Source organism: Telopea speciosissima, chromosome 11 (genome assembly GCF_018873765.1).
Source record: "Telopea speciosissima isolate NSW1024214 ecotype Mountain lineage chromosome 11, Tspe_v1, whole genome shotgun sequence".
In the NCBI taxonomy this organism is placed as follows: Eukaryota; Viridiplantae; Streptophyta; class Magnoliopsida; order Proteales; family Proteaceae; genus Telopea; species Telopea speciosissima.
In genome coordinates this window covers 37943032-37965927 of record NC_057926.1, presented here as the reverse complement: position 1 = coordinate 37965927, position 22896 = coordinate 37943032, and the positions used below count along the sequence as shown (strand labels likewise).

Genomic DNA, 22896 nt, shown 5'->3' with positions numbered 1-22896 from the left:
ATATCGGGTGCATTCTAGGGGGGACGTGTACTTGAAAACTGAAAACTAGGGGTATAACCGACCAATTGATCCGGATCCATATCGGCGGAAACCGATACCGATATCTCAATCCCTGCCTCAGCTTTGCGACCATGAACCACCTTTCTTCGTATATTTCACGCTTCCTTCTTCTTCCTTGAGCGTATATTTCACGCTTCCTTCTTCCCTGAATTCATTAAATTCAAGTTTGTGTATTTTTTTTTTCTCTTTCTTTCACCAATTGTTCCAACTTCACTGTTACAGTGATTGAGTAGCAGCACAGTCTTAGTTTCTTTTCTCACCTCAACGATTTCTCTTCAATGGCGGACGACAAGAACGGGGCTGCTTCTAGAATCGAGAATCTGCCTAAAGTGAATACACCGGAAGTTAAACGTTGTTGGGGTGATGAAGTAGACGATGAAGAATCAGAAACTGCCCCATCTGGGTACGGAGAGAAGGAGCTAAATATTGCTTCGCTAGCTATTGATGAGAACAAGAATATCAACAAGTTTCTGGATGATCCAGAAGATTCAAACATTAAAGCAGTAAGTGATTTCTTCTCTGTTTGAACCCTTATGATTTATAGGCAGGTGTTAACCGAGGTTTCTAGTAGCAGAACCAATGTGGTTCTCCAATTAAACTGTCTTGACTCTTGACAATTTGTTTGATTTTAATGGGTTTTAATTTTGACATAGATTACATCCGGTGATACACCATATACGTCTGCTTCTACTTTCGAGGACTTGAAGCTGTCGCATGAATTGCTGCAAGCATTATATGTCGACATGAATTTTGAGAGGCCTAGCAAGATTCAGGCAATTAGTTTGCCAATGGTTTTGACTCCACCCTATAAGAATCTAATTGCTCAAGCCCACAATGGTTCTGGTAAGACCACTTGCTTTGTGCTTGGGATGTTGAGTCGGGTCAATCCAACTCTGAAAGCACCACAGGCTCTTTGCGTGTGTCCTACAAGAGAATTGGCAATACAGGTTTTGGTTTTTAACTTTATCTTATCTACTTGTTTTTGAGTATAATCTAGGTTTAGAATTTAATGGTAGACTACATGTTGCAGAACCTGGAAGTTCTTCGGAAGATGGGGAAATATACAGGGATAACTTCTGAATGTGCTGTTCCCATGGATAGCACTAATAAAATCCCCATTGCGAAACGGCCACCAATCACTGCGCAAATTGTGATTGGTACGCCAGGTACAATAAAGAAATGGATGTCGGCAAAGAAACTTAGCACAAGGGATATGAAAATTCTTGTTTTTGACGAGGCTGATCACATGTTGGATCAGGTAATTGTTGATAATTGAGTTTCAAAAATATTTCAAAATCTTAATTCTTTAATTAATATAACCTCTTGAGCATTTGACTCTTCCTAATTTTTTTTGTACCTTATGGTGCTTCAAGCTCCATGCGTTATTCTGCTGGTTTAGTGATCATTTTGGGACTTTAAGTGCTTGAGATACATGTATAAGTAATTGTTTCCTATTTAGAGTTTTAAGTTTGTCTCCTCGTATCTGCTTCTCTATCGCAACTCACATTTTCTCATGTTTTATCATCATACCATATATTTATCCCAACTCCATTTATGTTTACCGAGTTGGGAGTTTGATTCATTTATAATGCTATACTTGTGTATCTATTCTAACGTGGTTCTTTGAATAATGTTGGCCTCTATTCCCTCGCCAGTTGTAGAAAATTTTGATTCTTTAATAAATCATTCTGCGTGGAAATAAGAGCAACTCAGCTATGGACAACATTTTACAGATTCATGGCAAACTGTCTTTGTGGGTCAAGCACTCCCAAAACTATTTGTTTCATAATCATGGTGATAAGGATCATTCTTTGATTATAAACAGTAAAATCTTACATTAGATTGGTAAACCTGATTTCCACTATGATTTCGTGAACTTGTTAAAGTGAGCTGTAAGGAACGTAAGAGGTCAGGTTACCCAAACTCATTTACCTAATTACCTTCCTTGTTGATGCATGCAAGAAATTTACAGAATTCAGAGAGTTCCGTTGGTTTCATTTGGATAGGGGAAAATAATCGTCATGATGCCAGAGTATTATTTCCCTCTCACATGGGGTTCATTATTTTTTCTCTCCTGCTCTGACCATGTGGCTCCCATGGGGATGATACAATTCTCGGCACTACCATTGGTGTGGTGTGCAAATTAACCCCACACTAGCATCGTGGGGAACTCACTGTTTTTAGATATATAGGTAAGGCATTCGTAGTGATAAATATGCTTGTTGCAAACTTCAGCATGAATATCCTTGGCCCGGCATTACTTATTCCACTTGATGATTGTTGTGTTTCTCTGTTGAATCTATTAAATTCCATTATCATTCAAAGTTATCTTACTTGAGTTTAACTACAATGGACCAGTACTGATCTTCTTGATTGGTGATTTGTGTTTTGTCATGAGATTGAGCAACAAGCATGTCCTAAAAAAGGGATTTGTCTTTCCCAAATTACCAGCACTACTTTGCTGAATTCTTGAGTTCGTGGTGAACCTTTTGTAATGGTTGGATGTCAACTGCTCAAGGACTGGCTTAATTGGAGTGAAAGCTGAAGTAAGAAGTATATATCACCTCTTCTTTGCCTGCCCCCTCTCCTCGTTCATCTGGAAAGGTGTCCTTGCCAAATGCTGGCCAAGGAGTCGGAGAATTCTTTCTTTTGCGAGGGAGTGGATGTGGCCATGTGGGTAGATATGACTTTTGCTGGTTCTTTGATCTGCGATTTTTTTGGAAAGCTGACTTTTGTGCTGCCATCAACCACATCTGGATGGAGCGCAATATCAGGAAATGGACCACCAACTCTAGGCCTCTTTGTCAGATTTGGGATTCCATTTCTTTTGAAATTAAAGCCAAGCTCTCGGCTGTGTCCTCCTCTTATATTAACACCCCAAGGAACAGGCATATTGTTGTATCCTGGGGTCTTCCTCCCTCCTCTCTTCTGTCCTCCTTGTTTGAGGTGCTGGCCTGCTTGTTTATTTGTGCATTTTTTTCTTTTTTCCCCTTCTTCGGTGGCTGTTGTAGTCCTCTTTCTCTTTGGTAATAAATTATTTATTCACCCAAAAAAAAGAAGTATGTATCAATGTGTAATTATGTATTTGACATGAATGGGACTATCTGATGGTGGGAACGTCTATTTACGCTGTTTCCTGTGGAGGAATCCTTATCTGAATTCACATTTCCCATTCAATGTGAGAGAAATGACATTTCAGTGACTTACTAACTCCTATATTTGGTAAATTGCATTGAGGAGCTTACTAGGGTATTCTTATTTCCACTTGCAAGTGTAGGTTTTGTCTTTATCACATTCAACTTCTGGTGGGGATATGCATGTATTTTCTTTTATTTTATATTTGTCCGAGCTTATTTTGTTTAGCCCTGAAGCTAATTCATGCTGCCCCTTCTAAACTTTGAAAGTTGAGAAAAATTGCTATGTAGGATTTTCAAATTTTCAATTTTGATATATTTGGACGTAAGGTAAGAACTGATTACAGTTTCCCAATAGCAGAGAATAATCCTTTGCCATAGTTATTTATAATTTAACAGTTAACTATTCTCTCACTGTTTTTAGTACTCTCTTTTTTGGTTGTAGGATGGCTTTCAGGATGATTCTTTAAGGATTATGAAGGATATTGAGAGAAACAGTGCTCACTGCCAGGTTTGTTGCAGTACTATGGAGTTATTTTTCTAATGTTAAGAGTAGGGGTTAATCATTATGGAGCTATTTTTCTGTAACATTAAGAGTAGGGGTTAATTGTTGAATTAAAATGCTGTGTCTTTTTCTATATTATGGTTTAATAGAAACTCATTATTAACTTAACCAAGGCAGCATCTTGAGTATTTGAGAAGCATATTGTTGTTTCTTATCTTTAATTTCATTATGTTCAATTCATTTAAACATATTGGTGGAAGATTGTACCTTGGGGCATTTGTGTCTTATATTCGTTGATTTATTTGACTGGAACTTGTATTGTTGTCGCTTTATTTTATTTCACCCTTTTTGTTTGCCCAAATTGAAGTAAAGTTCTTTGCAAGGATGATTCCAATCTCCTTATCAAAATTATATTGGTTATTCAAGTTGTATATGTGCTAAATTAACAGAGAGGTAGAACGTGGGATGTTGGTTGGATTTGGAATGCTAATGGCAGATTTTGTACCATCACCAACAACTTTTCTGATGTTACTGATATTTGTGGAGCTTCACATCATCAGCTAAGGCATCTGAGATTGATGCCTTGAAGTTGCCTCAGATACAATCTGGGAAAAAATGTTGTTTGCGGAGTGATTAAAGTGCTTGGAAGAATTGGCTAGATGCCTATTAGATATATGGGCTAGAATACCGTGGGGGTATTCTGGACTTTTTTCCCTTTGTTATTTTATTTGTTTTTGTATGTGGTTTAGTCCCACATTGCTCATGTAAATATTTTACTGTTTCATTATTCTTATAAATAACGATGTGCTTGGGATGAATTAATCATCCAAGCCTAGTATTCTAATTCAGATCCTGTCTACATGGTATCAGAGCAGGTTATGAATTAGAACTTTTTTGCCATTCTCGATCCCCCTCCCCTCTCTAATTCTCGATCTCTCTTCTCTTCTCTTTTTCCCTTTGTTTTGCTTTTCTTTTTCCCATAGGGCAGCACTGATGAGGTGATCTGTTGATCCAGTTGCTGCCCTCCTTTTTTACCTCTTCCCATGATACCCAGATCTGATCGATAGGGTGTTTTGCCTCTTTGCTGCGAAAATTGAAGACTTCAGCCTTCCTTGGACAGATTCCATCTCTACTATAAGGGATTTGTTCACTTTTTGGAGCTCAGGAACTGCGGCAGATTGGTAATCCAGCATCTACATCAAGTTGAAGACCCCTCAAGTTCGATTTTTTTTTCACAATCTCAGGGTTTTTCAAAACCCTGACAATAGTCGATCTTGGGGTTCCACCTGTCAGTTGATTCTGATTTTTTGAGGAGTGATTCTCCCCTATTCAAGGCATATTCGACTGCAATTTCAGCATCATCTACTCATTGTTTGGGTTTCTTCTCCTCTTATCGATTTCAGCACTTTCAGGGTTTTTTTTCAAAACCCTGAAAAAATTGATCTCAAGGTTCTACTTATCTATTGTTGCTGATTTTTGGAGACATTTATTCCTTCATTACTAGAGGGTTCTCATCCTTTTTTCAGCCCTTAACTTGAAGGATTTTCTGGGTTTCTCTTCACTACAGCCCCATTCTGCGATTTGGGGTTCTCTCCTGTCTTCATGGGTGACACTATGGATTCGACTGCTACTTCTATTGGTGATGGACAAAGCAAGCCAGATTATCATACCTTTCCTCCTAATCCAATCAAGTTGGATGGCACTAATTACTTGCTTTGGTCTAGGTCTGCTTCCTTTGCCATTGCTAGCCGTGGCCTTACTGGTCATATTACTGGAACCAGTGTTATGCCAACTGAAATTGGAGCTGCTCAGGACAAGTGGCTTGCCAACAATGGAGTTCTTATGTCCTACCTAATCGGTTCGATGACTACAGATCTGCAGCATAATTTTCTTCTCCTTGACACAGCCTCGGAAATTTGGGCTGCTTGCAAGGAAACCTACGAACAGCTTGGCAATGATGCCCAGGTCTATGAAATCAGGAAGAAGGTCCTTCACACTACTCAGGGAGAGTTGACAGTCTCCAAATACTATGTTACTTTACGCAGCCTTTGGCAGTAACTGGACCACTTTTTTGACTTTTACCCAAGTACAGCTGCGGATATTGCTTTATATAAGAAACATGTGGATAAGATCCGAGTTTATGATTTTCTGGCAGGGTTAAATGTGGAGTATGATTAGATTCGGGTTCAAGTGTAGGGTCACAAGCCTTTTCCCACACTTGAACAATCCTATGACCTTGTCTCCTCTGAAGAAAACCGTAGGGCTGCCATGTTGCACCCTCCTATTACTGACAGATCAGCTCTCAAGGCTGCTGCCCCGGCCTCTCTTGCACCTAGTGGCACTGCTTCTCTAGGTGATTCTACTACAGGGACTGTTGTTTGTGAGCACTGTCACAAACCCTATCACACCAAAGAGAAGTGCTAGAAACTTCATGGGAAACTGCCTGACTTTGAAGCTAAAAGGGCTGCCAAGACAAAGACAAAGACAAAGACCAAGGCCCATCAGACTGAGACTGTTACTGCAGCCCCTGTTACTGACACTGGTCTATCCCAGGATGATCTACAGGCATTCCTACGTATGCTAAGGTCTTCCGCTGTTGCTGCCTCTACTACATCAGCTCCTGCCAGTTCTTCTGCTCCTCCAGGTTCACACTTTGCCCGGTCATGTATTCCATTTGAAGGTCATTGTGCTTCTGTAGCTTCCCATCCTTGGATCATAGATTCTGGAGCTACAGATTATATGACCGGTTCCTCTGGTTTGTTTCATAGATATTCTTCTACTTTTGGGAAAGACAAGGTCAAGGTGGCTGATGGTTCCCTTTCTTCCATATCTGGAAAAGGAATCATCAACTGCACTTCGTCTCTTCCCTTGTCTTCTGTTTTGCACATTCCTAACTTTACTACTAACCTTCTTTCCATTAGTAGTATTACTCGTGATCTTAACTGCAAGTCATTTTCTTTCCTTCTCATTGTGTGTTTCAAGATCTAGAATCTGGGAAGACGATTGGATTGGGTAAAGTGCACGGTGGGCTGTACCTGCTTGATGACGGTCGCTTCTCTCCACCACCATTGCCTTCTCCGCTACACCAAAACTCCATGGTCTCTTCTGAACTCTACCAGTGGCACTCTAGGTTAGGTCACCTCCCTTTAGGAATTTTAGCTCATTTATTTCCTAGTTTGGTCACCCTTCGTACTAAGGATGACTTTTTTTGTGAGGCTTGTGTTTTGGCCAAACAGACACGTTCAACTTATCCAATTTCAAATAAAAGGAGTTCTTCTTGTTTTCAATTGGTGCATATTGATGTTTGGGGCCCTAGTCGTAAAACATCTATTTCTGGTCATCGTTGGTTTGTCTCTTTCATTGATTGTCATTCTAGGAACACCTGGGTGTATCTTTTGCATACAAAAAATCAGGTTTTTTCATGTTTTCAGCACTTTCAAAAAATGGTCCAAACTCAGTTCCAGGCTACTCTCAAAGTATTGAGAAGTGATAATGGAACAGAGTATACAAAATCACAATTTCAAAAATATTTGGCTGATCATGGCATCATTCATCAAACTAGTTGTGTTGATACCCCTGCCCAGAATGGTGTGGCAGAAAGGAAAAATCGCCACTTGTTAGAGATGGCCAGGGCTTTGATGTTTGCGAGGAATGTCCCATCTCAATGTTGGGGGGATGCGGACTGCGGCCTATCTCATCAATAGGCTACCCTCTCGGGTTCTTAACTCCCGTAGCCCCTCTGATATTTTAATGGGAAATTCCTCATTTATTGTGCCTCCGAAGGTGTTTGGTTGTGTGTCTTATGCTAGAGATACCAAATCTCCAGGCAAACTTGAACCTCGGGGGCTCCGTTGTATTTTCTTGGGTTATTCTCCAACCCAGAAAGGTTATAAATGTTACCATCCCCCTTCCCGCCGTACCATGGTTAGTATGGATGTTATTTTCCATGAGTCCCTTTCTTATTATTCTTCACCACCTCTTCAGGGGGAGAGTTCTAGTGAAGATGTGTCTTTTGAGATTCCTCTACCTGAGGTTCCTCTGGCTGCTGCCCAACCTTCTTGACCACCCACGGTTGCTGCCCAACCTCTTTTGGATGCTGCCCAACCTACTTTGGTTAATGCCCAACGTCTTCTGGCTGTTCCTCCCTCACCTGATGGGAATCTTTTACAGGGGGAGACCATAGAAAATAGTGTTGTTAATGTTCCTATCCAGGGGGAGCTGACTCCAGTCTAGAGCACTATTGGTGAATTTCAGAAGAGAATTGACAACTCCAACATACTCACATATACAAGGGGTAGATCCAGCAGAGGGCAGTTGCAACCCACTGTAGCACTAGTACCCATCCAATTGCCGGCTCTCGACCCGGATCCTATATCTCCTGGTAATCCCTCTTCTTCCGACCTACCTATTGCTCATCGCAAAGGTACTCGGACTTGCACTTTACATCCCATATCTCATTTTGTTTCTTATAGCTCTCTTTCTCCCTCTTTTCGTGCTTTTGTATCTTCTCTTTCCTTTATCTCGATTCCTAAAAATTGGCAAGAAGCATCTACAGATGGAAAGTGGAAGGCAGCAACGTTGGAAGAAATGAGAGCACTACACAAAAATAATACGTGGGATCTTGTGGCTCTTCTTCCAGGGAAAAAACCAGTGGGATGTAAATGGGTCTTCGTGGTCAAACAGAAGGCTAATGGTTCGGTGGATAGGTATAAGGCACGTTTAGTTGCAAAGGGGTTCACTCAGACTTATGGAGTTGACTATCAGGAGACCTTTGCACCAGTGGCAAAGCTCAACACCATCAGGGTGTTATTATCTTGTGCTGCAAATCTTGGGTGGGATCTTCAGCAGTTAGATGTGAAGAATGCCTTCCTCCATGGGGAGCTTGAGGAGGAGGTATATATGGACATTCCACCAGGCTTCTCTGATGACAGGACTAGGGGCAGGGTCTATAAATTGAAGCGTGCTTTTTATGGGTTGAAGCAGTCACCTAGGGCCTGGTTTGGCAGATTTCATAAGGCTATGATTTCAGCAGGTTACAAGCAGAGCAATGCTGATCACACTTTGTTTATCAGACGAGTTGGTGACAAGGTTACTCTTCTCATAGTCTATGTGGATGATATTGTGGTCACTGGTAATGATGGTGCTGCAATCAGGGATTTGAAGCTTCTCCTTGGCCATGAGTTTGAGGTCAAAGATTTTGGCCCTTTAAAATATTTTCTTGGGATAAAAGTTGCTCGATCTTCAAAGGGCATCTTTCTTTTTCAAAGAAAATATGTCCTTGATCTATTGACTGAGACAGGGCTGCTAGGTTGTCATCCTTCAGATACTCCTATGGAAGTTACTACAAAACTTAGGGAGAAAGAGGGTGAGCCTGTTGACAAGGGTGGTTATCAGCGGTTAGTGGGCAAACTAATCTACCTTTCTCACACACGACCTGACATAGCAGTTGCTGTAAGTTTGGTGAGCCAGTTCATGCATGATCCCTATTCCTCTCATATGGATGCGGTCCGTCGTATTTTGAGGTATTTGAAGCCTGCTCCAAGAAAGAGAATCCTTCTATCTCCCAATGGTCACCTTAAGATTGAGGCTTATACTGATGCCGATTGGGCTAGTTCTACTGACAGGAAATCTATCTTTGGCTATTGTTTCTTTGTGGGTGGGAACCTTGTCACATGGTGTAGCAAAAAGCAGAATGCTGTGGCAAGGTCCAGTGCTGAAGCCGAGTTTCGTGCGATGGCCTAAGGCATTTGTGAACTTCTATGGCTTAGAGGATTATTGCAGGATATCGGTGTTGCTGTCCATCTTCCCATGATGCTTTATTGTGACAATAAAGCTGCCATTAGCATTGCTCATAACCCTGTCCAGCATGATCGCACTAAACACGTGGAGGTTGACCGACATTTCATCAAGGAGAAGCTTGAAGCTGGCCTCATTTGTGTTCCCTTTGTGAAGTCTACTGATCAATTGGCTGATGTGTTCACTAAGGGATTGAGTAGCAAGTTGTTTCATCCTATCTTAGTCAAGTTGGGCATGCGTGATATATATGCTCCAACTTGAGGGGGAGTGTTAGATATATGGGCCAGAATACCGTGGGGGTATTCTGGACTTTTTCCCTTTATTATTTTATTTGTTTTTGTATGTGGTTTAATCCCACATTGCTCATGTAAATATTTTACTGTATCATTATTCTTATAAATAACGATGTGCTTGGGATGAATTAATCATCCAAGCCTAGTATTCTAATTCAGATCCTGTCTACAATGCCTTCAGTGTCATGTGGGAACTCTTACCTTTGTTTGTTTGGACTTTTCACTATCTTTGTGTTAACTGTAACTGATCGAGTTTTTGGAGCTGTTGATTGGAAAAATGGGAACCATATATGAGATGGATGGAAGATCTGGGTATCTCTCCATCAAGAGTAACTAACGTAGCTGCTGTTAATAATCCTATCTACCCCCTTTCCCTCTTTCCAATCCCAATCATCGTGACAGGAGAGTTAAAGTTCATCCAGAAGGGCTTGATATGAAAAGCTGCAAAAATAAAGCCAAAATTTACCTAGTTGATTGGTCTAAAATTTCCCTTTTAGTTTCCATTTGTTTTGAGGAAAAATGCTATGAAGTAAAATAAAGTAAGGAGTTATTTTCCTTCCCTTACATTATTTTACAGATTTGGACTTTATCCACTATTAAACTCTGTGTTCCTTATTTTTACTTCCTAAGAAACAAACTCCATAACTAGATATTTATGCTCTTTATTTATTTCTGCTGTCCATTTTACATCGAAATGAACAGAGCATTAAGCACCATAAGAAAGTTTTGGGTCTGTGGAAAATCTGGTTAATGAGTGATATACCAAGAATAAACAGTTTTCACCCGCATCAATGAGTAAAGACATTTTTGGCAAATGACTTTGGAGAAGTAGGGACAGAGCAAGGGAATTTGTGGAAAAGGGGGTTGGCATCTAGTATTGATGGGCAATGACTTGGATAGCGTATCCATGGAACTGGGCTATGAAAAGGAGCTATGTGATGTCAATAACAGTGATAGCTTGTGGTTTAACCATTGTGGATCAATAATAGGGATTTTACCCACAGAGAATTTACCTCGAGAGAATCATGGTGATTTGAAAACTGGTTGCAGTATGAAGGGCTTTCCTAAGACATCTTATCCCTTCATTTTTTTGTTTGAAAGAGAGAAGGGGGGGGGGGGGGGGAGGAGACTTAGTTTTACCTAAGAAATGAACTATTATCAGGCTCTTAATACGGTTTACCTCAGTGTCCATACTAAGGCCATGAGGCCATCTTCTCACATGTGTCATGTATTACCTCGAATGGAGATTGATGAAATGGAAAAATAAAGCATCAAAAAATTAGCACCATTGAGTTCGCCAATATAGTTCTGTTCCTCCAGGGATCAGACACCACCATATCAGGTAGGGGGAGGGAACAAAAATTCCTTTTGTAGGGATCAGACACCACCATATCAGGTAGGGGGAGGGAACAAAAATTCCTTTTGTAGGGATCAGTTACCACTATTCCAGGTAGGTGAGGGAACAAAAATGCTATGGTGAATGATTATAAACCTCTAGTGTAGACCTGCTCAAATGGTTTCTTTAATCTTTCCATACTGATGCTATGTTAGCCAATTATATTTGCTGCAGTGGTTCAAATATAGAGTGGACTACCATTATATGTTAAAGTCTTAATGACTGGAAGTTTGATGGTCTGCTGCACCTTTTGAATGTGCTGGCAGGCAGTGGGGTGAATAGTGGCACAGAAGACTGGAAATATGTTTGAAGCCTTTATTCTTAAGGTCCGTACAGCTCAGGAATGCTTTTGTGAAACCCAGACTAGCGCAGCACTATGTACGCAATTTTTTGAAACCCTACTATAAAAAATAAAAAAATTTAGAAATTTATATTTATTCGTAGTTATCGACCTCTATTCGTAGTAGTACTGCTCCATGTTTTGTGCTCTTGCACAGATAGCTCTCACTATTGGTTGGTTGTTGACTGGTTTAGATCATTTTGTTCACTCTTCCTTCCCGGATCTAGGGCCTTCCCCTTACTACACCCACCATCCTTGTCTATTAGTTACTGAGCTCTTGCTGTAGTTGACGGGCTAGGGCCTCTTTCTAGCTCTTGCTCGCGCATTTGGGCTCTACTGCATTCTTTTTCAAAGAACTCCTTCCCTGGCTACTACTCGAATTCATTCCTCTTGGTAAGTGAAGCTCCCTCCATCCACTGCGCTCCCCTTTGGTCCCCCATTACGACGAAGAGGGGTTTCGCCGAGGCTGGTGTACAACACTTAGTTATTCTAAGCTAAGTAAGTACACTTACTTGCATATTCTTATTCAGTCCCATTCTTGCGCTAGGAAAAATTATATACAAGTGCTCGAATCCCCGGAGTATTAGAATGCTGATGAAAAGTAGATAAGTTGAACCCAAAAAAAAAGAAAGTAACAAATATTAGGTTTCTGAGAGAGCAAAAATTTAAAATAACGGAGTTGAAAATCCAGTGGAAACATGAAGCTTATTGAAAAGAATGGACAGCTGAAAATACAATTGCAATATGCCAATACGTGTGAGGCTGTATGATTGACTTTTACTCTGAAATTTTACACATGGTCAAGGCCAATCGAGAACATTTCCTAGATATCCGATGGTTGGATTTGTCACATCCCTTTCATGTTGCACAACTAGGTGTGCAGTCCGGAGAAACTTTTGCCTATTATTTATCGAAACACGTATCGTTGTGGCATTAATTATTTTCTGTATGCTGGGTTCTCATCTCAACTTGACACTTATTGACTTGTTTCATTTGCATTCTACCTCAGGTGCTTCTTTTCTCTGCTACTTTCAATGAGGAGGTAAAAATTTTTGTATCGAGAGTGGTTAAAGATGGAAATCAACTGTTTGTAAAGAAAGAAGAATTGTCACTGGAGGCAGTGAAGCAGTATAAGGTGCACTGTCCAGGCGAACGTGCCAAGGTACTAGTGATCAAGGACAAAATCTTTGAATTGGGAGAGAAGTTGGGGCAGACCATTATATTTGTCCGTACTAGAAAGAGTGCCGACATGTTGCATAAGTCACTGGTTGAATTCGGTTGGCCATGCACTAATATTCAAGGTGCTCTTCCGCAAGAAGTTAGGGACAAGATAGTCAAGGAGTTTAAGGATGGTTTAACTAAAGTCCTCATATCAACTGATATTCTTGCCCGAGGTTTCGATCAAGCACAGGTGATGCTCTTTTGCAATCTTTCAAATTGTTTGTCTTTCATCTGTTGATGTTCAAAATGTTCAGGTTCTGATATGGTTTCTATGAATAGGTTAATTTGGTTGTCAATTATGATCTTCCGGTGAAGCATGGAACATCTGAACCTGACTATGAGGTGTACTTGCATAGGATTGGTAGGGCAGGTCGTTTTGGACGCAAAGGTGAGTTCTCAAATTCTATTTTCAATTCTCTCCCCTGCTAATTCTGTTTGTTATTTAAGTGGTGATTAGATTTCTGTAGAAGATCTGATTGTTGCCAGATCAATGGTTAGGAGTTAGAATCCATCTGCTGTCCCAAAAGAAAAATTCAGGATTTTTTCAACCCCCTCTAACATTTTCATAACTAACGCGATCAAAAACACTATGCTCCAACTACATTGAATGTTTGTGTGCCTGGTGGACCCTTTCTGTTTGATACCTTGTTTTATAATTATCTACATAAATAATGCAAGAGTCGACCTCGAACCGGAAAAACCAGCGGGAGATCGATTGCACCCAGGATGAACAAATTGAACAATTGAAACTTTTATTGCTTTTTCTTTTCTGTTTACATATGAAAGAAGAACCAAAAAGGATAAGAAGAAGAAGAAGAGGATACAGAGAAGGGGGGATAGGGATAGTAGGCTATCTCAGCTGTTGAAACAAGGATATTCTCCCAAAGTCTGTTTCTATTACAAGAGGGTTTGCCTATCTAATGGAATAGGTCAGCTTACAGAATTAGAAACTTAATAAATAGTAACTTCTAAAAATAGAAACCTAATGAAAGTAGAAACTAGGCTTTATAGTTCAGCCAATATGCAAGGAACAAAATTAGAAACTAGTAAAAATAGTTACTACTAAAAAGAAAGAAACAAAATTAGAAAGTACTAGATACCTAGACTTAATAACTAAGAAACTATTACAAAAATAGAAACTAAGTTAATAGCAGCTTCTAATAGAATATTCCACCAACATCCAGCAGCTAATCTTCACACCAACTGTCCATATCAGCCCCCAATTCACTGTTCACGTGAACAGTAACTTGAGTACGTTCCTGTGAACAGTAACTTTAAAAAAAAAATTCTGTCTTGGTCTCTTATCTTCTTCATGCTTCTCTCTGGGCTAGGGCTGCCTTAGGTGATGCTCCATTGAACCAATAAAAATTTGTCACATCATCAGATCAGGCTGCCTCTCACAGCAGTCGAATCCCACAACCTTGCTGGGCTGGTTTTGGGGCTTGTTCCTGCGGGTACATATGGACTGTGATCTACATCAATTGGGATCTCATTTGGATGTAGAGGATTACTATTCAGTACTCCTATGGTTGCTGTATACCTGCTCCCTTGCCTCTTTTTCTCCCTATCCCCTTCAACTGATACATGGTTTAACTGTAATAAGAGCATCTTGTGTCAGTTTTCTGAACCTCCCCCCCCCTTCAACTGATCCAGATCCCCATCTGGTATTTGACTGTCAGGTTTTAAAACACTAGTGGCCTCCTGCCTAACCTCTTCCTTAATTTCTTTCCAGAGTTATCCTTTGCATTTAAGTTATCCCTTGGTCCTTTTCCATATTAGTGCCCCAAAACTAAGCCATTCATGTTCATTTGGATCCAAGGATGTGATGCAGAATAAGTTAGTGTATCTCAGGGGTGTGGACTGACAAAAAAATATTTATGGGTTTGGTTGGGTGTCAGAAAGAAAGAATAAGTTAAATAAACTAATATCTAGGGTTCCTCTAAATGCTTAGGAGTTGTGGGTATGATCTATTGATAATCTGAAATTTCGATCAATCCAGAAGCAATAGAAGAGGATTAAAAAGGAAAATTCCAAGCGTACTACTGTTATTGCGAACTCAATCAAGCAACACTGCAAACCTAATATCTCATGGTGCAGTCAGCCAATCTTAATCCTAGATTAGGTACCAAGGATTTGATTGGCTGCAACATAGGCCCAGGTCTAGGCTATTTTCCTGACAAACCAGGGGCTGAGAAGCTTGTTAGTTTGTATGTTCCAGTAGCTTGTGATGGAGAAAAAAGGGGGGGGGGGTGCTGCCTAGGGAAGAATGCAGATCGGTCGTAGGTGGTGATGCAAATAGGTTTCAGTAAACCTATAGTCAAAGGAAGAAGGCAACCGGGCCACCTAAGTGGCCTATGGTTCCTCTTTTGGAACCTTACGGTTCAACTGACCATTGGTCTAGGTGTTTTCTGGTCACTAAAACCAGAATCGTGGGGCATCTCTTGGTGTTTTATTTGTTTATTTATCTTTTAGTTAATTAGTTGTTTTAGAATTCTATTAAAATTTTGTAATGGTAGTTTAGCTACATAAGTTAGCTGTAATTTTGAACACACCATTCGTTGGAGAGTTCGTTTTTAATTTCTTCTTTAGATTTGTCGTTGGTTACACAATTCTATCTAGGGTTTAAAGTATTGGTCTGTACCAATATGATATAGACTGATACATCTCTCTCTCTTTTAAATTTATTTTTAAATACACTATCCAATCGTATCGAATTGTATCGGCCGATACGATGTAGTCAATACCATCAATACGATTGATAAATGGGTTCGTGGGTGCATTAATACGTATCAATACATATCGATAGGTATTGAGATATATTGGCCGATATGGCTCGATACATACCGATACCATCGATATGGTCGATATATTCCATAAAAAATCCCTTTTCACTCACAAACTCGATATAGCTGCCGTTCTGGCGGAAAAAATGAAGGAAAACTCTCAGCCAAGAGTCTAAAATCTTGCATTTAATCTTGGTTTTTCACACTGTTGGACTAAAAAACGAATAAAGGAGTGCTACAACGTCATCCTTTGCATCATCCAACACTTTTCATGTCTATAGACTATTACAACATGTAAGAAACCTCATCTTTTATAACAATTTCAATTTAATGCACTTGTCTGGTTATACATTATTATCCATTTTAGTGTTTATGCATGATACTTGTTATATATTGCTTATTTTTTATAGTTTTTTGTTCCAAAAGTGTATTTCCATACATATCTGTAGCGTTCGATATGTATCTCCGATACGATAAGATACGTCTCTTAAAATCACCCGACCGATACGATACGCGATACCGAGACTTTAAATCTTGACTCCTTCATCTATATGTGTAAGAGCCTAAGGGCTCCCCCCATGATTTTGATGAATAAAGAATTTGGCTTTTACTTTAATGGAGCTGTGAGAGACAGAATAGCTACCGAGGGAGACAGCAGCGACCTCAGTGAGATTCTGAGATTGATCAGGTGGGAAATCCAATCTTCTTCCCTTCCCTTAGTCCTCTTCTTGTTCCAAGTACAGCCCTTGTTCTTCAAGTCTTTTCTTAAAATTTCTGTGGGATTCATCAACCTTTTTATTAACAGAATATAAGCCTGGCTAGAGTTTAACATCTGGAATTTTTATTTTGAACATTGTTTGGCTGCTGTTTCATAGCTGGCCGCACCCCTATTTTGGGTGTGTTTTGCTGCCAATGGAGACTATCTAGGGAATCTAACCTTTAAATCTAGCTGAGATTAGGATGAGTTATTCTCTATCCTAGAAAGGTGGTTTGACCAGATTTTGGTCCTCATCATAGTTCGAGAACTCGCGAGATCTCGGCAAGTTTCTCGGTTTTTTGAGAAACCGAGACGAGATGGGATACGATACAAAATAATACAAGATCTCAGTGAGATCTCGGATCTCGGGTTGACCCATGGAAATGACCCATCTATTATGTATTTACTTACCTAACTCGATAGAACTCGACATATCTCGGTAAGATCTTGGATCTCGGGTTGACCCATGGAAATGACCCATCTACTATGTATTTACTTACCTAACTCGACAGAACTCTTATATGCTTGTTGTGGAGCACTATATGCAACATTACAGCAACACTACGTCATGGGAAGACTATGTGACACTAGCGGGGACTGAATACTTGATTCAAAGTCATTTTATGTGATGATAGTTGTAACACTGTTAAACAGTTTAATGTATCACTTTAACATTTCTAATTCTTATTTAAGTTGTTTAGCTATTAATTGAATGTTTTGCTTGCTTTTTATTACTAAATTATGTGTACAGTAGGGTATTTTAGTATGTCATCGCCTACCAACCTATGGTCCGAATTGAAACTCATATTTGGACTTTGTTTTTGCAAAATCTGATAGTGCCATTATGTTTAAATGGCCTAAAGTAGGTTGAATATCAAGTTTCAGATCCAAACTAGGTCTAAAACCCACCTAGTTGAGGCTTCGAGTTCAAAAAAAAAAATGCACCAACTCGGCGAGATCTCTACTCGACTCGATTTTTCCAAGGGCCAAGTTGGTACTAAGACCCGAGTTTTAGTACCTTGGTCCTCATGAATCCCATCAGAGTTGTTGATTGGCTGATATCATAGTTCCTATAGTGTAGCGACTACTAGTTCTATTTCTGAAACCACCCCCACTGTTTACAATCTGACATCACCAAATTTTGGGATCGATTGATACTGATAGAAAGTCTTATTTGACCAGAATTTCAACCCACATCAGTTTTGTAGATTGGGAGATATCAATATTCTGTAAATTCTAGTTCCTTTTGCTAACCTGTGATCCTACCTTTGGTTTGGGGTTTTGAGATCTGTTTACAAGGGTTCAAACTTCAAACTCCATTAAGAGGGAGTACAAACAGTACTGTGAACAGTACCATGAACAGTGAAGAAGAAAGAGAAGAGAGGGATAGGGGAGACAAAGAGAGGGAAAAGAGGGAGCCTTCTTGGCTACAAAAATTCAAATTCACATGCTACATTCCATTTTCATACGTAAGGGAAAGGTGATTACATGTATTTAAAGATAAAAAAAAAATACAAAAAAAAAAGAAAAAAGAAACTACTATTAGGACTCTTATTTTCATAAAACTCCAAAGCAGAAACAAAATCTAATAGGACTCTGCTACCCAAGACAAAATTAACAGCCAAAGATTGAGCCCTACAACCCATGGTAGCTAAGATCTAATATCTGAATAAACTTGAAATAAACTATCCTATCTATCAAGTCTACATTATTGCAATACATCCAAGCTGTAGAATTAAAGGCCCAAAATGAAAGAACAAGCCACATCCAATGGTGGTGATTATGCTCTTGCATCATCTCAACCAAGAACAAAGGAAGAAAAGAGCTAAAAGCTGCTGAATTCATTAATCAATACTAGATGATAACTGTTCTGTTTTTCCAGCCTTCATAAGGCTAATGTATTGACATCATGGTTTAAAGTATCGGTACGTATCGTATCGGCCGATATGTATCATTATCAGTTGGTATCGATACGATACATACCGATACGTCTCTTTTTTTTTTTATTTTAAAAAATGAACTGTCTCGGATTGAATCGAAATGTATCGACTGATACGTATCGATACATATTGATACGTCCAGTAAAGGGTTTTGTGGGTGGTTTAATACGTATCGATATGTGTCAATACGTATCGGCTGATACGGCTCGATACATACCGATTCGTACCTATACATGCCATAAAAAAGCTATTTTTTTTGTGAATTAAAAAAGCGATTCACTCAGAGACTCGATACAACTCCTATTTTAACAGAAAAATGAAGAAAAACTCTCAACCAAGAGACAAAAATCTTGCATTTAATCTTGGTTTTTCACACTTTTGGACTAAAAAATGAATCAAGGAGTGCTACAACATCATCCTTTGCATTATCCAATACTCTTTATGGTTATAGACGATTACAACATGTAAGAAATCTCATCTTTTATAACAATTTCAAAATGCCACGCTTGTTTGGTTATACATTATTCATAATTCTTAATGTATATGCCTGATATATGACATATATTGCTTGTTTATATTGTTTTTTGTGTGTCCAAATGTGTATTTCCATGTGTATTTTGATCATTTTCATGCGTTTCTGCACCAATCGAAACGTATCTCCGATATGATATGTCTCTTAAAATTGCCTGACTGATACGATACTCGATACCGATACTTTAAACCTTGATTGACATGAAACCCTATTAACCTAACTCAAACAATTAGTTATAGACCACCAACTACTAACTACTAAACACGGGTAATAAAGTAAATGGTAAACGTAACTAAAGACCCTTGTATTTGTGGTACTTATTTTAATTTTTCCAATTATACCCTCAATCACCAGCACCACCATTGCAACCATTGCCGTTGCCATCACCACCACCACCACTGCTACAACCGCTATCGCCGACAACCGTTGGAACACCCCCACCCACTCACCTCTGTTCCTTCCCTGCTTTCCCCCGGACCACCCCACCTACCCCGACCTCTGTTCCTGTCCCAAAACCTCATTGTGGCCCGCAAACCCCACCCTGCCCCCCTGCTTTCTCGCCCTCCCTGCAACCTTGCCCCGCCCTCTCCACCACCCTATGGTTTTCCCCATTGTCCAATATCTCCCTCCTTTCATCTCACCGATCAAACCTGATTCCCTGCAACCACTGTGACCCCCATGTCACCCATGAGCCACCATCTTCTTTACTTGTCTGCATCTTCACTTCCTTTGTTGTCAATCTTTCTTTTTCCAATAATCTTGTTTAATGTGGCGATCTCATATGAGAAACGAGGAAGTGGGAACGGGGTCAATCTGAGAACACGACGAAGAGGGTTGAGGACGTGGTGGCTGGGGGTTACAAGGGGAGAGTTCCAGCAGAGATGGAGGTGAGACAGGGAGAGGGTTGGGTGTTGGTTGTACTACAGAGGGAGGGAGGAGGGACGTTGTACACAGGGAGAGGGGAGTGCAAGTAAGTGAAGGGTGGTGGCAGGGAGAATGATCACAGGGAAGCAACTGACGCAGGGAAGGTGTTTTGTCGTGGGGGTGGGGGTTGTGTGTTGTTTGCAGGGGAGAGGGGTTTGATATGAAACAGTGAGAGCGGGAGCAGGAGAGGGAGGGAGGGGTGGGTGGTGGTGCGGGGCGGGTTTGTAGGGAGGAGGGAAGGAGTGGGTAGGGGAGGGGTAAAATTAGGTTTAAAAAAAAATGAAGAACCTCAAACATCATTTTAAGAAACATGAGGTATCCACATGATAAGATTTCAAATGTTAGGTACCTTAACTGCAATTTCATGAAACATTAGGTACCTTGAGTGTCATTTACCCAAAGAATAAAGATGCATACGAAAAATCATTAACTGGTAGAACTGTATGTTGCCGTGAACTTGACTTAAAATCCTCTATTCTGTCTCTCTTGCATCAAAACTGCTTCTAATGGTCATTAATGCCAAAAACGATGCAAACATGTAGGTTTAAACCATCAATTTGGCCTATGTAGGTTGCAGTTGCTTCTTCTTTGATGTGCTGTTTTGCTGGTCTAATTTTTGATAAAACAGATTAGCAAACTCCATTCACATCACATTTTAATAGAAAAGTTGGTGGTATGCTGGAAAATATGATTCTTGTAACTCATTGTATTTTCTTATCCTAATATATATTATTTTTTCTCTTTTTATATGTGGAGAATTTCAAGGTCATGGTTCATCTTTTTCTTGAAATGCTGGGGAAGAAATGATAATTCTGTATTATGTTTGTTTTCTATGCGAAGAAGTTGGAGAAACTTTGGTGTTTGTCTGTTTGGTAGTTGGTACTTGGCTAAAAGTATTTCGTAACACTTGGAATCTCTTCAACCTGGCAAATCTGGCCAGAGGCCATCGTGGATATGTTGCTACTTAATTCTTTCTGGAACAGGGAAAAAATTTAGTTGTCCTCACGTTGACTGTTACATGAGGAGCTTCCTTCAAGATTATCTAGAACCGTTTCCATAGCATGCAGTAGGTTCTACTTTGGAGATTATAGGACTGTCATGATAAGCTATGATGTATGGTGAGAAATGTTGGGCAATTAAGAAGTGCCAAATAGATAAACTAAGCGTAGTGGAGATGAGGATGTTGAGATGGATGTGTGGCAAAACTAGGAAGGATAAGGCAAGGAATGAGTGAATGACCATATTAGAGCTGGCTTGGGAATAGCTCCGATCCATGATAAACTATGAGAGAGCTATTTGAGGTGGCATAGCCATGTGCAGTGGAGGGCTTGGGATGCTCCAGTACGGAGGAGTTATTTGATCCAAATCGAAGGAACTAAAAGAGTCAGGGGCAGGCATAGAATATCCAAAGGAGAAGTGGCTAGGAAAGATATGCATAGCTTAGGCCTTGTCAAATGTATGATTTCGAATAGAGTTGATTGGAGAGCAAGGATCCATGTAGCCGACCCCATTTAGTTGGGATAAGGCTATGTTGTTGTTGTAGTTGTAGTTAGCTCTAACTGGATCCTTGCTTTGAGCTAGTGTTTTGTGTTAACTATGTTATATTCCCCCAAACACACCCCTCCCCCCAAAAAAAAAACATTGTAGTGTTCCATAGTTATCCATCTCTGTTGTGTTTTATATCTAACTAAAAACTGTTGGATTTGGCTGTACAGGAGCTGTGTTCAACTTGCTGTGTGGTGACATGGACATGACGATCATGGAAAAAATTGAGAAGCATTTTGGGCATAACATATCTGAGGTAAATTTCAGTTGTACACTTGCAGGAGAGCTGAAACCATGTTACCTTCCTTTTTCCCACCATTTTCTATCCATTTCCAATTATTCTCCTTTCTTTTCTTCTTATTCTTTAAGACCAGTGCAATATCATGTGGTACTTTTTCTTTGTTATGTGTGATATAGGTTGGCCCATTTCCAACAGGCTCTTTCTTTTGTCCTTTTTTTTTTTTTTCTTTATTTGGGGTGGGGTGGGATGGGGTGTGGGGTTGGTTTTGGGTTGAAGTCTTAAAAAATTATGCACTTATAATATTGTTAAAACTTCTTATCACATATTTTTTGTTTCTGCCTAGTATTTTAGATGAGACCTGCTAGCCATAGGTCTTGATACACTGAAGTTATGAGACAGTGTGAGAGATGCTTCTTCATTGTGAGCTGAAAGCACTTTTTGTTTTTTTTTTAATTAAAAATGTCCTGAAGTGCTTCTTGGTGCAATGTAGGTCCCTTCCTGGGAGAGTGATGACGATTTTGAAGCTGCTTTGAAAGCAGCTGGGTTGATGTAGATGATGGTGTTTTCCTGTTGCAATACCTTCAGGGCTGCCTCGATGAAGAATTTGTGTTGATTAGATGCCTGAAGACTGGTATCTGCAATGGTTCTGCAGAGAGGCTTTCCAAAGGTTTTGCAATACTGTAGATAGTTTACAACATTAGTTCCCGTTTAGTCATGAGGGTTGGGGTTTGAAATTTATCATACTTGTTACCAAAAAAAAAAGAAAAAGGGGGGGGGGGGGGGTAAAAAAAGAGGTTTTGTTACTTTTTTATTTATTTATCTGTAACAATTACTTGAGTTATTATTAATTGGTTAAGTTTCTTTCTGCCCCAACTAGAACAATGTCAACACAATATAACCTTCTTCCTTCAATACTCTGGTTCGCCATTTGGGTCTAAAAAAATAGAGAAAATTTCCCCTATGGTCTACTGAAACGCAGGCATAGCCCTTGCAATCAGTCACCTGTTCTTCATCTTTGAAGGACCTGTGTGATAGGAGGATGAAGATCAAGGAAACAATGGGTTCCACCAAGAGTTTGTCATTAAAAGTCAGTTTGATTTTTCTTTTAATGAGAAAAAACTGAAAGCATATATTAAATATAAACACAACGAAATACATCTATTTCATAAAAGTAATAAAAAAAAAAGAAGGGTAAATTACACTTCACCCCCTGGTTTTCAAAGAAAACTCAGATCACCCCTTGGTTTAAAAAAAAACTAAAATCACCCTCTCTATAGTAACGGTGTTAGTCTGATGTTAGTTATTGGTGTGAAAGGACTATTTTACCCTTGTACTAAAACATTAGAATTAAATGTACAATACTACCATTCCTTCATCTTAACATTGGTCAAGGGTAGTTTAGGGATTTAAATTTATTTAACTCGTTGAC

The 22896-nt window shown here is 39.7% G+C and overlaps 1 protein-coding gene across 2 annotated transcripts; it reads left to right on the top strand.

Moving 5' to 3' along the window:
• Positions 1-269: 269 nt before the first annotated feature.
• Positions 270-22110, top strand: LOC122646181 (DEAD-box ATP-dependent RNA helicase 38-like). 2 transcript variants are annotated; one of them, XM_043839675.1, is made up of 8 exons: positions 270-563; positions 714-1007; positions 1091-1318; positions 3640-3705; positions 12534-12935; positions 13025-13133; positions 21397-21482; positions 21958-22110. In XM_043839675.1, exons 1-8 carry the CDS (start codon positions 339-341, stop codon positions 22018-22020), a joined length of 1473 nt encoding a protein of 490 aa, XP_043695610.1. In that variant the 5' UTR covers positions 270-338; the 3' UTR covers positions 22021-22110. The 2 variants fall into 2 exon arrangements, with proteins under 2 accessions (XP_043695610.1, XP_043695611.1); XM_043839676.1 differs by having other exon boundaries at positions 270-566; positions 717-1007.
• The last annotated feature ends 786 nt before the right edge of the window (positions 22111-22896 follow it).